At 37.8% G+C, this 16,476-nt stretch overlaps 1 protein-coding gene across 1 annotated transcript in view; it reads right to left on the bottom strand.

Moving 5' to 3' along the window:
- The window catches only part of CSMD1 (CUB and Sushi multiple domains 1), a 1,235,979-nt gene that overhangs the window by 153,438 nt on the left and 1,066,065 nt on the right, over positions 1–16,476 (bottom strand). The window contains exons 38-41 of the mRNA XM_064447944.1: positions 16,338–16,456; positions 10,906–10,975; positions 7,449–7,565; positions 4,419–4,628 (exon numbers count right to left, since the gene is read on the bottom strand). Coding sequence (XP_064304014.1) covers positions 4,419–4,628; positions 7,449–7,565; positions 10,906–10,975; positions 16,338–16,456 — 516 coding nt within the window. The remainder of the gene's footprint in view (positions 1–4,418; positions 4,629–7,448; positions 7,566–10,905; positions 10,976–16,337; positions 16,457–16,476) is intronic.

The raw sequence follows: 16,476 nt of genomic DNA, 5'->3' as shown, positions 1-16,476 counted from the left end.
CGCTCATGTTGAGCTTCCTGTCCACCAGCACCCCCAGGTCCCTTTCCACAGAGCTGCTCTCCAGAAGGGTGGATCCCAGTCTGTGCTGCACTCCTAAATTATGTTTTCCCAGGTGCATGACCTTACACTTCTCCTTGTTGAACTTCATAAGGTTCTTGCCAGCCCACTCCTCCAGCCTATCCAGATCTCCCTGCATAGCAGCTCTCCCTTCTGGAGTGTCTACTTCCCCACTCAACTTGGTGTCATCTACAAACTTTATCAGGCTACACTTGATCCCATTATCCAGATCACTGATAAAGATGTTGAATAACATTGGGCCCAATATTGATCCCTGGGGGACCCCGCTTGTGACAGGTTGCCACTTGGAAAAAGAACTATTTACCACCACCCTTTGGGTGCGGCCTGTCAGCCAGTTCCCCACCCACTGCACGGACCACTTGTCTAGGCCATAACGCATTAATTTCTCCAGGAGGAGGCTGGGGGGAACTGTATCAAAGGCCTTGGAGAAGTCCAGGTAGATGATGTCCACTGCCCGCCCCATGTCAAGCCACCAGGTCTGTCACGCACAATCTCCCTTTAGTGAAGCCATGTTGGCTTTTCCCAATCACGTGCTTCATTTGGCTTGTGATGGCCCCCAGGAGGATTCGCTCCATAACTTTCCCAGGGATTGAGGTAAGGCTGATGGGCCTAGAGTTACCCAGATCGTCCCTCAAGCCTTTCTTGTAGATAGGGGTAATATTTGCCTTCCTCCAGTCCTCTGGGACATCCTCCATTCTCCACGACTTCTCAAAGATTATGGAGAATGGCCTTGCATTGATGTTAGCCAGGTCTCTCAACACCCTTGGGTGGATGGCGTCAGGGCCCATTGATTTGTAGGGTTCAAGCTCCTGTAGTAATTCATGAACTAACTCTTCCTTCACTGATGGTGGGTTGGTATTTGGATCAACCAGCAATTTCGTTCCCAAAGCCTGGGACCCTATAGTGCTGGTAAAGACAGAGGTGAAGAAGGTGTTGATGACCTCTGCCTTTTCAGCATCATTGGTGATTGACTCTCCTTTTCCATTTAACAGTGGGCCTATGTTTTCCTTCTGTTTCTGCTTCTGGTTAACATACCTGAAGAAGCCTTTCTTGGTTTTGTTTTTTTTTTGACATCTATGTCCAGTTTCTATTCAAGCTGGGCTTTTGCTTTTCTAACTGCATCTCTGCATGCCATGGCAATGCCATTGTAGCTCTCGACGGATAATCCTCCACTTCTCCATCTCTGGTATGTTTCCCTTTTGGATTTGAGTAGACCCAGGACGTCATGGTTGAGCCAAGGGGACCTCTTCCTCCGCTTACTTCTCTTTCCTTTTTAGGGGATAAACTGGTTTTGTGCTTCCAAGAGAGAGTTCTTGAAGAACTCCCAGCACTCACTAGCTCCTTTATCTTCCATGGAAGCATCCCAGAGAATCCCTCCCAACTCAGCTCTGAGCAAGCTGAAGTTTGCTCTTCTAAAATCTAGAACTCTTGTCTTAGTACTGAATCTACCCTTTTTTAGTTTCAAACTATTACCTTTTTCCTGTCACAAGAGGCCCTGCTAAGAAGTCTGTCCCCATCTTTCTTATTACACCACCCCCCTCCCTTTAAGTACTGGAAAGCTGCTATAAGGTTCTCTCCAGAGCTTTCTCTTCTGCAGGCTTGACAAGCCCAACTATCTCAGCCTTTCCTCAGAGGAGAGGTGTTCCATCCCTCTGATCATTTTTGTGGCCCTCCTCTGGACACGCTCTAAAAAGTCTGTGACTTCCTTGTGCTGAGAGGGCCGGAGCTGGACGCACCACTCCAGGTGGGGTCTCACCAGAGCGGAGTAGAGGGGCAGAATCACCTCCCTCAACCTGCTGGCCACACTTTTGATGCAACCCAGGATATGGTTGGCCTTCTGGGCTGCAAGTGCACATTGTCCATATAGATAGATAGAGATCTAGATCTCTCTCATCAGTTTTATTAAAACATTGTGACTGGATCTGGATAACCACTTGCTACTTTAAAGGAAGAATTTAATTGACAACTACAGGTAATTTGTGTTGTGTCTGATGTCACAGTGGTCATGCAGTACCAATTGTGTCACTGGGTTTAGGTACTGGGCTATAGGTAAAAACAGATCCAAGCACTGACCAATGATTGGAGGAGTTTGAAAGAGATCTATATCAATTGCATTATGTCATGAACCAATCAAACTATATATAAACCCAATCAAGCTATATATGATATTATTTTTTCCAAATCTATACCATCTTTTACTTTGATCTGGACCATCATTTCCTTACACATCAACAAACATCACTCTCCTTGTTAAAACCATAGAATATTACGTATATTAAATACCTTTTGATCCAGATACATGAGATAGATACACAAGAACCTAAGTAATGATGATTAAAAAAACAAACTGAACCTGTCTCCTTGTCCCCCTGCTAAAGCTTTTATAGCTTGTTAAAATATGAATGTATGCTTTCTTTTAAAGGGAACACAAAACCTTGCTGAGCATGCTGGAACATTGCCTCTCGAAGAACATATTATACAGTCTACAAACAATGTAAGATTTAACTATTAATTTCATGACAGAAAATGCTGTTAGTCAGGAGTTAATCACATGCAGTTAAGCCTATAAAGATTCAATACCACTCAAGACACAATTAAGGAAGGGCTTGTTACAGTAAGGAAAAACACACTAATTAGAACCGGAACAAAGAATAGTGGAGAATATACAGAAAACATACCACATGGCATTGTGTTTTACTTATTTAGCATTTCTGAAATTTGCCACTTTTCTGTCTTTCCCGAAAATCCTAAAAAGAGTCATCTCCCCAGTCACAATTGCTTTTGACTGCTCAGAATAAAAATCATGCTATGTGGGAATGATGTTTTGAGCTTTTTCCCTACTTCTAAGACTATGTGACAGAACAAAATTCCACAGGCAATAGAGAGATGTGACCTTTTGTGGGCATGCCTTATGAGCATTAGCCTAATTCAGGTGCTCAGAATCATCCGCTGGAAGATTCTTCCTCTCTGTCCATTGACTCCATAGATACAATTTGACTATAACTGTATATATGTGTATATATGTATTTTAAATTTGTGAACAAAACAATACTGATAACACACTAATGTTCTGGCTTCTGCAGCACAGTACTTGCACAGCATCAAGGCTATCTCTATTTCTTACTCTGCCCTGTCAGTGAATAGATTGGGAGTGTACAACAGATTGGGATGGGACACAACCAAGCAGATGACCTGATGTAACCAAAGATATAGTCCAAACCATATAAAATCATGCCCAGTAATAAAAGGGGAGAGAGGGTTTTTAGGGATGTTAGCCTTCTTTCCCTTGGGAACTGCCTGGGCATTGGTCTGCCGGTGGGAGGCAGTGAGTGATTTCCTTTGCATCACTTGTTTTGTTTTGTTTCCTTTCTCTCTTCTTCCCCTTATCCTTCACTTATTAAGTAATGATGTTTTTTATCTCAGCCCCCAGATTTTCTTGCTGTTACTATGCCTTTCGTTTTCTGCCCACCCCACTGGGGGTGGAAGGGAAGTGAGTGAGCAGCTGTCTGGTGTTTAACTGCCTACTGGGATTAACCCACAACACATACTTGCTTATACAAGTATATAAGCTTATAAACATACATATGAAAATCTAACCAAGTTATCTAAATTAAGAGCCTAGAATAAGGTGTCATGAATATCCCTCACTGTAGTTAGATGGGAATTCAACCAGCTGTTCCATTTTGTTAAACTGTTCAGATCCTGAAATGGGACTCAACAGTTTTCAGTAAGACTATTTTAACATTTTAGAAATATGCATGAATTAATGACATTTTATTGTCATTAATAGGGAAAAAACAAACAATGACGATGAAGAAAAAAGCCAACAGTAGAAGACCATGAAAAGTTCACTTCATACTGATTATATGTATTTGAAAATACAGAAACAGAATGGGTGTTATCTGGTCTCTTTTCATTTCCTGTTAATTTTCACTCTAAGTCTAGACTGCAAAATATAAGAATTATAAAAATATTCACCTGAATATTTAAAATAATTTATACCATATTTTGAAATATTCATTACATTAAATATAACAAGATTATATAAATTGAAAAACAAGACAGTGACTATTAGCAGTATTGTCCAGTAACGGTACACCTTAAGGGGATGGAAAGGAGTATCAGCTACATGACCTTTGGCAAATGACATGACCTTGGCCTCAGGTTTTTACATCAGTAAAATAAAGATTCCAACTCAACACAATTTCAGTTGACCCTACAGGTTAAACAATCCACAGATTTAAAAATGCTATATAGTATATGCCTAGCATATTTTTAAATATTTTAAAAAAATATTTTCCTCTTTATCCATAAAGTTCTTTGTGCTAGTTCCTACTTACCTTGGTATGTCAACTTAAATCCTTGCCTGTTTTCTGAGTGATCACTGTAAAAATGGACGAGTGTTTCATGAGTAGTACTTAGCAAGGGTGATGGGAGTTCCACTCCACTAAACTGGCCTATCATAGAGCTGGTGTGGTAAGGTCCATTCTGGATTTCAAGGAAATCATGATTTGCTTCAGTAGAGAAATTCAGAAACTGAATGTGTGCACCTGCATCATTGAGAAAGGAAGAAAAATTAAAACCAAACTTTTTATAACATGTTGCTAAATGCTATAGCATAGAAATAATTAAAAAAAAAGATGTCATAATAATTGTTACAGGCACAATATTTATATTTTAGTCACTGTTCAAAGTGGGATGCTTAAATTAAGGAAATAGCCACTAAGTATTGCAAGAGTTGGAGCTTATAATTTTTTGGTTCCCAATAAATATCATAACCATACATGAAGGGAGCAATGAAACAAAGTCATCAACTAGATACTTGTCAGGTTCCTAAACCAGCCAATGGAAACATTCAAGGGAGGGGCATGTCACAAATACTGCTGTATCACGCATGGTCAGGACTCTGCCAAAAGAGCATTACTGTAGCTGGGCCAGGCCTCTCACAGAGGCTCAGGATCAGCTCAGCACCCAAGAAGGTTACTAACAGAGTGACCTTTCAGAGGCAGAAGTTACCTACCTAGTTTTGACTAGCGACTCTACCTTATTTTCCCTGACCCAAGTCACCTATGCATGCCCCCTCTTCCCTCCAGCTTGGGCCAGTGTGTCTTTAGAGCCATTCTACTCTGTATGCAGCACTATAAGATGCACTGAACTCCAGACTGGTGACAGGTACTTACTCAGGATCATTTACCACAGACCCTCTCTGGAAGTCAGATGGCTGAACTAGGCCTTTCTCACAAAATGAAAATGAGAGATACGATTCCCAAAATGCTGAGCAGTCAGAAGTATAAGCATAATCTCATGGGAAGAGCCAATTTTAAAATTTTAAATAATTTCTTATATAAAAATATAGACACTAAAACTGATAGCTACAGAAAATAAATAATTACCCAGTCAAACTACAATTATATTACTTCCGGCTGGATTCTCAACATTATTTCCTCTCTCACTTGAATAGGCTCTAAATAAGAACTCCAAGGTAAGCTAAACATTTTTACAAATGTTAAATAACAGCTACCTGAAATAATTCCAAAATCACTGCAACTCACTTGAAAAGACATATTGTCCAATTGTTTAAAATGTTTGGATTTTAGCATGGTCTTCTTTTACACAATCAGTATATTTTCGTTAATGAAGAAAGCACTGTACTTGGGGACACATTTAGCTCCTGCAATTTTATGGTTGGACTTTGTTTAAACACACTTGTGTGCTTTCACTAAGTCAATAATATGGGCTTCATTCAGTTACAAAGTTTGAATAAATGGATGGGAATAAAGGAATACTTACTGAGAGATGAGGTCACTGTGAGGTTAATTATTTCAGTGGAATTTGAATCAATCATTACATGTTCATGAGTGTCCTCTGAGTCAGTTTTTGTGCACAGTGCTAAATTCTAACTTAATCAGTACCACACTGAAAACCTTCCAAAAAAAATCCTGGAACATTATTCAGTTTTGGAAATGTTTTCTATGTTTTCATGGCTTTCATGTATTTGTTTTGATACAGTAGAGTGAATGTAGACAAACAGCTCCTAGGTAGGCAAATTTATACCTGGAACTAAAGTAGTATCCAAGATTTTGCAGTAGAAGTTCCCTGTGAAACATCACATCCGTCACAATGTTTAAACCTGGTATAAGGACATTATCTATGGATTATCTGACAGAGACTTTGGGAAAAATATCCCTGTAGCAACTTTATGGTAAAAAATGACCTCTTCCAGTATTTTTGAAAGTAATGATAGATCAATGGTATGAACACCTTGTACCTGTTAAATCCCTTGCCAAACAAAATCATAATCTTTTCTATGTATAGGATTACCACTACCGGAGACTTTCTGAGAAGTGAGAGGGATAATAGTAAGATACAAGACACTCTTGGATAATTAATCCACAAAGCATTGTCTTCATGGAAAAGCTTAAAGAAAAAGTGCAACTCTGAGAAATATGATGGACTGTTTTTAAAAGGCAGTATCGTAATGGCCTAATTAGGATGCCATTGTTCCAGAACAGTTGCTTATATTTTTTTTTCACGCAAATGTAGCTTTAGAATGCCAAAATTAGCCAAGATGTCCTGTCTATGGTCATCCTAAGGTTATAAGGATATCTAAGGCTACTAAGGCTATCCATAACTATGATAAAGGGCACTATTGCAGAGAGTAGCACAGTATTTCTACAAACTAACTTAGTATAATACATTCTACTATATTTTAGTACATTCTACTGGCACTAAATTCGCAGTATGGCACATAATGTTTCACAGCAAGAAAACTTATTCCTCTTTTACTTCTGATAATGATAGAAGATTGTGTTTTATACATGCACTTATAAATCCCTTATCCATTATTACCTTCTTTATCTAATTATTATCTATTTGTGAAGATATTTTCCATGTGACAATAGATTTAATGCGAACCTAGGAAGTTTCTAAGTTAGTAACTCTTGCCTGGCATTTGGAATATAGTTTTAGAATATTTTTTAACAAATTCATAGTGCTGAAAATGAGGGTTTGTCCATTTTCATAGAACATAAGAAACACTATTAAAAAGTCTGTTGGGGGACAATGAAAAGACCTTAAACAGAAGACCACTAATTAATTTATAATTTACATTATTTCATCTGATATATCTTCATTCAGCAGATTTCATTTGCTCTGAAACCAGTTTCTGAGACAGTCTGAGTTTTACCAATAACAAGCTGCTTTGACAAAGATATATTTTTAAACTGCCAAACATTTTCAAATCAAAAGATAGCTCATAATTATGTAAGGGGTTCAAAATATATTCACTGGATAAAATCTATTTTGTACTGAACATTAGAATATTCTTATATTTTTTTAATTCTGCTATTTACAAGTGTAAGTTTACTTACCATATCCAATAGGCAATAAAATTTTCCATGTACAGTCTAAGTTACTAGGGTAATTTCCAGGAAAACCTGGGCTCAGGATCACACCGCCCATGTTTGTCAGTGTTCCACCACATTTAGCTATTAAAAATGAAAAGAAAGTCACTATATCTTTTAATATTGTTATTTCTTAATATTTGGCATATAATTAATTAAAAAATGGATTTTCCGTTTTATCCCCGTGACCCACAATAAGTGAAATTTATCACAATCATAACATTTCCCATGAAAGAAAAAAAAAAAAAACCACAGAATTTGAGTTAGAGCAAAATGCTTTAATGTTCAGTGTGATTTTACTGAAAATGTGGACTGTGTAGTTGCACATATAAACTGGGTAACCCATTGTTTCAGATTGCCAGTTATGGTTAAAAATATCTGCTGCTATGATGAGATAGGCTTCATAATCAGAGGAAAAAATTTGGAATTAAACAGAATTATGACAGTGCTTCCCATAACATCCTCACAGGCAAGCTAAGGAAGTGTGGATTAGATGGGTGGACAGCGAAGTGGATAGAGAACTGGCTGAGCAACAGACCTCAGAGGGTCGTGATCAATGGGGCAGAGTCTGGATGGAGGCCTGTCACTAGTGCTGTTCCCCAGGAGTCTGTGCTGGGTCCAGTTCTGTTCAACATATTCATCAATGACCTGGATGAAGGGGTAGGGTGCCCCCTCAGCAAGTTCGCTGATGATACCAAGCTGGGAGGAGTGGCTGATGCACCAGAAGGCTGTGCTGCCATCCAGTGAGACCTGAACAGGCTGGAGAGCTGGGCAAAGGGGAGTATGATGAAGTTCAACATGAGCAAGTGCAAGGTCCTGCACCTGAGGAGGAACAACCCCATGCACCAGTACAGGCTGGGGGCTGAACTACTGGAAAGCAGCTCTGTTGAGAAGGACCTGGGAGTGCTGCTAGACAGCAAGCTGACCATGAGCCAACAATGTGCCCTTGTGGTGAAGGAGGCCAATAGTATCCTGGGATGCACTAAAAGGAGTGTGGCCAGCACGTCGAAGGAGGTTATCCTCCCCCTCTACTCCACCCTGGTGAGACTGCATTTGGAGTACTGTGTCCAGTTCTTGGTCCCCCAGTTTAAGAAGGAGAGGTAACTGCTCAAGCAACTCCAGCGGAGAGCTACCAAGATGATCATGGGACTGGAGTATCTCCCTTATGAGGAAAGGCTGAAAGACCTGGGTTTGCTCAGCCTGGAGAAGAATGAGGGGGTATTTCATCAATACCTATAAATATGTAAAGGGTGGGTGTCAGGATGATGGGACTAGACCCTTTTCAGTGGTACCCAATGACAGGCCAAGGGTCAATGAGCACAAGTTGGAACACAGGAAGTTCCACCTCAATGTGAGGAAAAATTTCTTTCCAGTGAGGGTGCCAGAGCAGTGGAACAGGCTGCCCAGGGAGGTTGTGAAGTATCCTTCCCTGGAGACATTGAAAACCCGCCTGGACATGGTCCTCTGCCCCCTGCTCTGTGTGTCCCTGCTCAAGCAGGGGGGTTGGACGAGATGATTTCTAGAGGGCCCTTCCAACCCCTACCATTCTGTGATTCTCTGATTCCATGACACTGATCCATGGTGCAGCTGCAGATAATATATATACGTAAACCCCCACTTGAGTTTAAAACAAACAATAAAAACCCCACCACAGTTATTTCTTTAATTCAGAAGGGTATAGGCTAGCTGCATAACAGAATTATTCTTTGCTTGCTATACGTGTGCTATTCTTCAGCAAATTCATTTGTTTAGAGATTGAAAAGCCATTTGCATCATTTAAGATGACATAAAGCTAAACTATAAATATGAAGCAACTTGTAAAGAAGTAGCTAAGTTTACACCTTTGCTAGGAAAATAATATGAAGGAAGAGTAACTTCAAGAAATCAAATTAAAATCTTGTAATTTATATTTATTTTTTGAGGAATCACTACTTTAAAGCCTATGAGTCCTCATGCTATGTGTTACAGTGATATATTATCTGGGAACAGATTATGATACTGTGTGTTGTGATAATTGTACTGAAAAAAAAGAAATAATCTACTGGTTAGATGACACAAGAAATTGAATCAAAATAGGAAAAAGTCCACTCAAATCTGAGAAATCAGTCTCAAATTTTTTAAATATCTCTACCTCCCTGCATTGTTAAATGCATTATTTAGTGAAAAGAACAGATTTTGGGTTGCTTTTCTAGAAAGATCAACATTTTAAGGGTTGGAGTTGGGGGGGTTGTCATATTTTAAAGGTTTGTTTATTTTCTTGATGGTATTTTAGCTTCCAGGACAGCAAAATTTCATGAACTAAAAGGAAAAAAAAGAAATCAGTGAGCACACTGCTTGCAGATAGGAACTAGATTTACTATAAAAGTTGAAACATAAGATTAGCACAAAAGCCCACCCAAACCCCAAAATACACCTTTCTGAATAGAATAAATTTTCCATTTCTAAAATTGATATGAAGGAACTACACTGCTTTCGTATTAATCAGAAGTCACTGCTTCTGTCGAAGTTGACAACTCAAAATAATATATAGGCCCAACTGGACAAGGGATCTTTAAAACCATTTCACATTAATATTGCTCAATATCACCCCAATCTTTTAAATTCCTCTTAGATATGAAGCTAAAAGGAATAGCTTTTGCTGACTGAATGTAGTTAAAAGCATTCACTGAACAATGTATTTCAAAGCTGAAGTGACAGAATGTTATGATGGAGCTGTGCTGCTCCCCCCTGCACTCCTGCTTTTTCTTGAAATATGCAAGCCAAAAGATGCCAGAATCTTGACTCTCTTAAACTTTGTTTAATCAAGAAACAATACAGCAGAACAAGGTTATTATCTGCACAGAGAAAACTCAGATCTGTTGGGTAAGGTTTTAGTGTGCTTAAAAGGGAAATACTTTTTAGCTTTGTTTTTTAAGCCAGATTTGTTTAAGAATTTTCTCAGATTAAAGGAGCCAGCATTTTCTGGATCCGTAAAACTCTTTTTCAATCTACCGCCCTTGAAGGCTTGGCTTCAGAGCTGCTTTGTGCTGCAGATAGACTGCCCACTTCTTTGAGAAGTCTCCTCTGCTCCCTGAAAGACCTTGTTCTTGAGAAGGTTCTCCAAGCTGAGCATGCTGCAAAAGGAATGTGTTAACTTCCTCTCCCTTCTGGATAAGATTCAGCCTGATTCAAAGAAGAGTATTCATGACAAGCTAAACATCTGGGTTTCCTCATTTGCCCACTCTCATAATATTTTTTAAAATAGCATATACAATATATTTAAAGAAAAAAATTGTAAATTTTCCATATTTCATAGACACAAATGGAAAACTCAAAAAAGTTTTGACTGAAACAGAATTAAGTGAAGGAACAATAGGCATGACAAAGCCAGGAGTTTCTTCTGACTGATGTTCAAAACACACTGAAATAAAGTAAATATCCATACCAATGCAGAGAGGAGATGGATAGTTCCAGCGTCGAACTGTTCCTGGCATACAAGAGATATGAGAACGTCCCTGTTTGGAAAGGGCAAAATATTAGATTATGGATATTTATTATAGGATTTTCCAGGAAGGCAGAGCTACAGACGGATCATCTTATCTGTGTCTTTTCTTCTATCAACCAGCTGCATTATAATTACTTTTATGAATTTGTTAAACTCTATTTTCAAATACTTTAGGTTTTACATTCTTGTTTTTCTGTTTACTGGATAAATGTTCTAAAACACCCTTCCTTTGTTAATTTGAAAACCTCTTCGCATTTTTGACTAAATATAAGGCTGGTTACAAGACAGAAGCAGCTGACTACATGCATTCATATGGTCAAATTGGTTCATTCCCTCTTTGAGTACCAGGGTTCTCACCCACAGTGTAAGCGTACTAGTTCATTTACAGGCTGCAATCTGGAGTGAATCAACCATTGCTCTGAGTAGTACACACCCAGAAAGGGATTTGTTCCACATCTGCTTGCTACAGACGGTATGTACGTGGACCATGCCAAGACAGTCACCCACAATTACCAGCAGGCCTTGAACTCTCACACAGCCTCACAACATGACCCACTGCATACATGCAACATCTTGGCAGACAGCTATAAAAGTACAAGTGCCTCTTTATTTAGCTGTCATGTTTAATTTACTCTGCCTATTTTTAAGAAACATCACAAGAGCCAAGCAGAATCATGTGCTAGCTGGAAGTGACCTGCAAAGCCTATTCCCACATACTTCAGAGTGGCTGCCTAGGACCAACTGCAAAATGCTCCCAACTTTTCTTGCACTGGTAACAGTTCAAGCTGAAAACGTAACAGTAGTGCAGACAAAACCCTTTTTTTGCCAATTCTGTTCTCTGAGGATCTCAGGTTATGAGTTCTGCTGTTGGAATGTGAAAGCTGAAAAAACTGGCAGGAGTGAGAGAGTCTGATACAAAGACTGAGACATGGGACTGAGAGCAAGGTGTAGTTCCTGCTTTAACCATTTGGATATACAGACTTGGACAAGTCACTCAACATCTATTGTTTATTTTTATTAAGTGTATTAAGAGTCTAATATTTAGCAAGGTAGCACATTTTATCAATATTATATGAAAACTTATTTAAATATTATTTGTCCATAGCAATCAAATTCACATAAAAATAAAAAAAGGTAGAATAAGTAAGATACAGTAAAGGAAAATCCATTTGATGAAATTACTTCTGCATCATTTAATATGTTTACAAAAAAGAAACTACACACACTATCTTTAATAAAGTTCATATAGAATTGTATGGAATAAAACTACTTTAATTAATAATTTAGTTAAGTATATCTAGACAATCAGCTTCTGAAAGACAGAGAGAAGCATTTCCAAAAAATGGCTTGGAGAGAAAAAAAATCAGCTTTCATTAAAATTAATTAATTAAAATCTAAATTAGTGTTTTACTTATAAAAATACTACAAATTGATAATTCAATAACATACTTTTTTTTAAGAAAGCAACCTTTTATTTTAAAGGAAAAATGTACATGCACTTACTGTGTCGTCTTAGTTACTTGTAAAATGAATGAGGTTTTGAATAATTTACTTAATGCAATATTCCCTCTTTTATTTTATTCTCTCTTAGTCTTGTATGATTGCATGTCTCTGATGTGAGTCGGAGGGAAGCCATAATTTAACTACCACATTCAGGAAAAAAAAGTAAAATGGCCTATAAAAGATCTTTTGAAAAATACAATGAAATGATTCCTCTGGCTTCAAGCCTCTTCCCAACAAGAGCACACTCTGATTTCAGTCTTTTAAAGTCCCCTCCTGGGGGGAGACACTTAATCCTACAGCTAGCAATTACCTTTCTTATGCATCTCCAGGTAGTAGTTTGAGCTCTATGACTTTTCTGGTAAGTCTCAATTATAAACTAATCCACACCTGATTGTTATTGCTAGCTGTGAATATGTTCTCTAAAGACTGAGGGTAAATTCACAGCTAGACTGAAGAAAAAAAACCCAAAACTACAAAAGTAAAACCCCAGATCTTCAGTTATGCTGATCTATACTTGCTGAACAGCGAATATACTGTGCCTCATAGAACCTTATTTTAATTATTATTCCTTTTTAATCTAAAGCCATTTTTACTTGTCTTGTCTGAGCAACATACTATACATACATGTGTATACACTTTCTTACAACAGAGTCCACACAGTGTAGAAATCCTCATTAATATTTTCAAAAATTCATACTCTCTTCTATTGAATTTGGATACTGGAGGTCTTGTCTTTTACACTTTAGACAAGATAAGGAAAGTATTTTTTATAAAAGTCAGATTCTACAGTTAGGATTAAATTTATATATGTATGGAAATAGAGGTAAGAAGTACAGTTAAGGAAGCACATGCTATGCAATTTTAAGCAGGTATTTAATCATAGAATCCCTGTAAGTATAGAAACAAAAGTGCAGTTAGTCATATTCAAGGACTACAGAAAAGACCTGCATAGACAAAAGATGTGTGGTTTTGTGATAGTCATATACATAGTGCATTAAAGTTTAGCATTAATACAGATCAGTTTCTTATGTGCAGATCTCTTCATCACAAATACATGATTGTTTTATGCTAATACTGTATTTATGAAGTCACATCTCTGGTGTTCTTTTTCTAAGTAAAAATAGATTCAAAGCATCAGTTCAGGGTTAACAATGTGTATCTTCAAAAGGTTTCCTGTACTCATTCCAGCTTCATCTGAAGTATTCATATTCTACTGTTATCACTCCACCTCAGTATTTGAGCAACGTTGTTTTAAGTATGGACAGAAAATTCAATGATGCTGTATCTTGAGGGTTTATCTATTTCTAATCAATGTCATAAAAATAGAATCATCCCCTTTTTTCATATGCAAAATTCAGACATTTCATAGTTGAAAAAGTAGGGAGAGAAGACAGTGCAATATGATGGGCAATACAAGTAGCAGTCACCCCACCAAACCTAAGCAGTTTACAGATAGATACCTGTGTTAACCTTTTGATATCCTAATCAGTGAAGAAAGACCATACGTTCTTCAGAGTAAGGTACCTGTCCTAACACAAAACCTTAGTGTGAATCAGCCCTTGGAGGTGTGTGACTGTTTATCTCTAGAATCACAGTGAGAGCTGATTGAGATTAGATGGCTGACTTTTAGATGGAATAAATTGGATTAGATGCTATTTCGTCTCCAGAGGAAACAGTTAGCATAGGGTAAGTTTTTCACTTTTTTTCTGTTGGAACACTGCTGTAGGCTTACCCAACACCCAGATGCTCACCTCTGTATATTTCAATCTTAATGGCTCAGAAGCAGTGGTATGGCTCAGCAATAAGGCGCTAAGCACCTATTGGCAATTAGATGAACAGCACTTATATGGCAGCTCTGCCAGCACCCTGATCAGATCCTGATCCTTTCATCATAGGGCGGAACTGAATAAAAATATATAAATAACTCCACAGAGCTTTTCTACAAATATAAGAACATATAAACTACATCTGTACTAGTGGAAGTGCTTGGGCTTGTTTTCTAGCCTTGAGGTCAAATGCACAGTCTTTTGCATCTACCTCCTTTACGTTTTACTTCCAAATTTACCTCCAGAGCAAAGTGTCATGATACAAACTGCCTATCAGGAAGAGTCTCTGGCTTGTGCTAATTACTGAGCTGTGATAATTCACCTAGGCCAAAACCATGCCAGCACAACATTCTAACAAACTAATGGCACTGAAGATCAAATTTCAATTCCCATACCTTTGCCTTGGCTATAGCAATATATCAGTATATCAGTATATATATCAATATATCAGTAGGGTATGGCATTTTATCATATACTACTTTGAAATAGAAAAAGGTTAATGGTTCGTTAGCAGTCTTTAAATGGAAGTCAGAATCTATTTGGGACTCAAGCTTTAATGACAGCCAGTCCTTCTGAAGGGACCATATAATAAAAACATGATAGCAAGTCTTGTATGTCTCTCATTTTCTTACTGACATTAGTGCTACCTACAAAGGATACTGTTAAGGGAAAGATGAAATAGGGAGAATAAAGTCCAAAAGTTAAAGGTTTTAAGCCCATAGGTATTTTTAAAATAATATTAAATTCCCCTTGCCTGGAAAGGGAAAAACTTAAGTAGTTTATATATGAACCATCAGCTGGCTTGTAAGTAATCCTTGAACCATTAAATGAGCAGCGAGTGCTCAGGATGGGTACAGTAGGCTTTATTGTGCACAATTCTTGAATCTTTTCTAGGATACAAGTATGACAGAATCTTTTTTGCTATGGATATGGGATGCTTCTGATACAGGTTGTTTCAAGTCACGCTATAAATGTAAAGAGCATAGATTAGGTTAAAAACCTTGACCCTGTATCTGTAATACGTGACTGAAAAGGTAAGCATATTGTTGATCACCTGGAGAGACTTTTCAAGTGCAGGTGTTCCCACATCTAGCCTAGAGATAAGATAGTCATTTTGAATCCTTTACAAATTTTAGGAAAAAGATAAGGAATACTGACACCAAAAAATAAGCCTATGTATGATGATGGAGCGCTGAATTGGCAAACATCATCTAGGGAGCCATGACTGTCCTTCTCTGGAGCAGAAGTTGTAATGCTTTGCTTTCTCTGATAGAGTGGTATGCTTTTACATTGTCTTGAGTGGGACTTATTACCACCCAAAAGATTGTAAACTCATATGTTTTCAATGTGTCACACCAGTGGTGGATTACATGTAAATGAATTAGAGGAAATAATGAGGGAAGAAAAAAGCTTTCAGTCTTAGTTTTACATAGTGCTGTCATATTTATAAACAGCAGCTAAATAACGTTTCTACAATGGGAAACTAAACCAGTGTGTGAACAGTGAACATCCCCAGTCTGTGAACTAAATTGTAGTATTTCTTTCCTAGCAAGATTGTTAAGAGTAGATTTAGCATGAATAAAATTTGCTTTAGAAACTAAATTGAACAATTTCAGAGCAGAACATGAAATCCCATGATGTATTTCCACCACTGTGGTTAAAATTTCACCTACAGGAACCACTTCCAAAAATGGAAAACCACTGTACAGTTTCAATAAGCATAGTACTAAAATAATTTTCTAGAGAAAACATTCTAACTATGCTATTTCCTTGTCCACCTTCATGGTTTTTACTGCTCAATGGTATGTTAATCTAAGACAAGATCTTCCAGCCCAGTTTTACTGAGGGCCAGACAATGATACACATTCATAGCTTTATAATGTGGGAGTACTCACATAGGCTCCACTTAAACCACCTTTATGGATACACTACAGACTCTTCATTAAAATAGTTTTTTGGTGGGTCTATTGCCTTTTTTTTTTTTTTTTTTTTTGCAATTATTCCACAGTGTATAATTCGAAGAAAAAAGAAAGAAAGAAATACCTGTAATGTATATCCTGGCTCACACTGAAATGACAAAACATCATTCACCATATATCTATCTCCTGATTTGATCCCATTGCTAGGAATTACTGGTTCTGGACAGGCAGCAAGGCCTACAGCTGAGGAAAGTAAACACAAA

This window comes from Phalacrocorax carbo, chromosome 3, assembly GCF_963921805.1.
Source record: "Phalacrocorax carbo chromosome 3, bPhaCar2.1, whole genome shotgun sequence".
In the NCBI taxonomy this organism is placed as follows: Eukaryota; Metazoa; Chordata; class Aves; order Suliformes; family Phalacrocoracidae; genus Phalacrocorax; species Phalacrocorax carbo.
The sequence above is the reverse complement of the archived record's forward strand: the minus strand, read 5'-3'. Positions and strand labels throughout refer to the sequence as shown.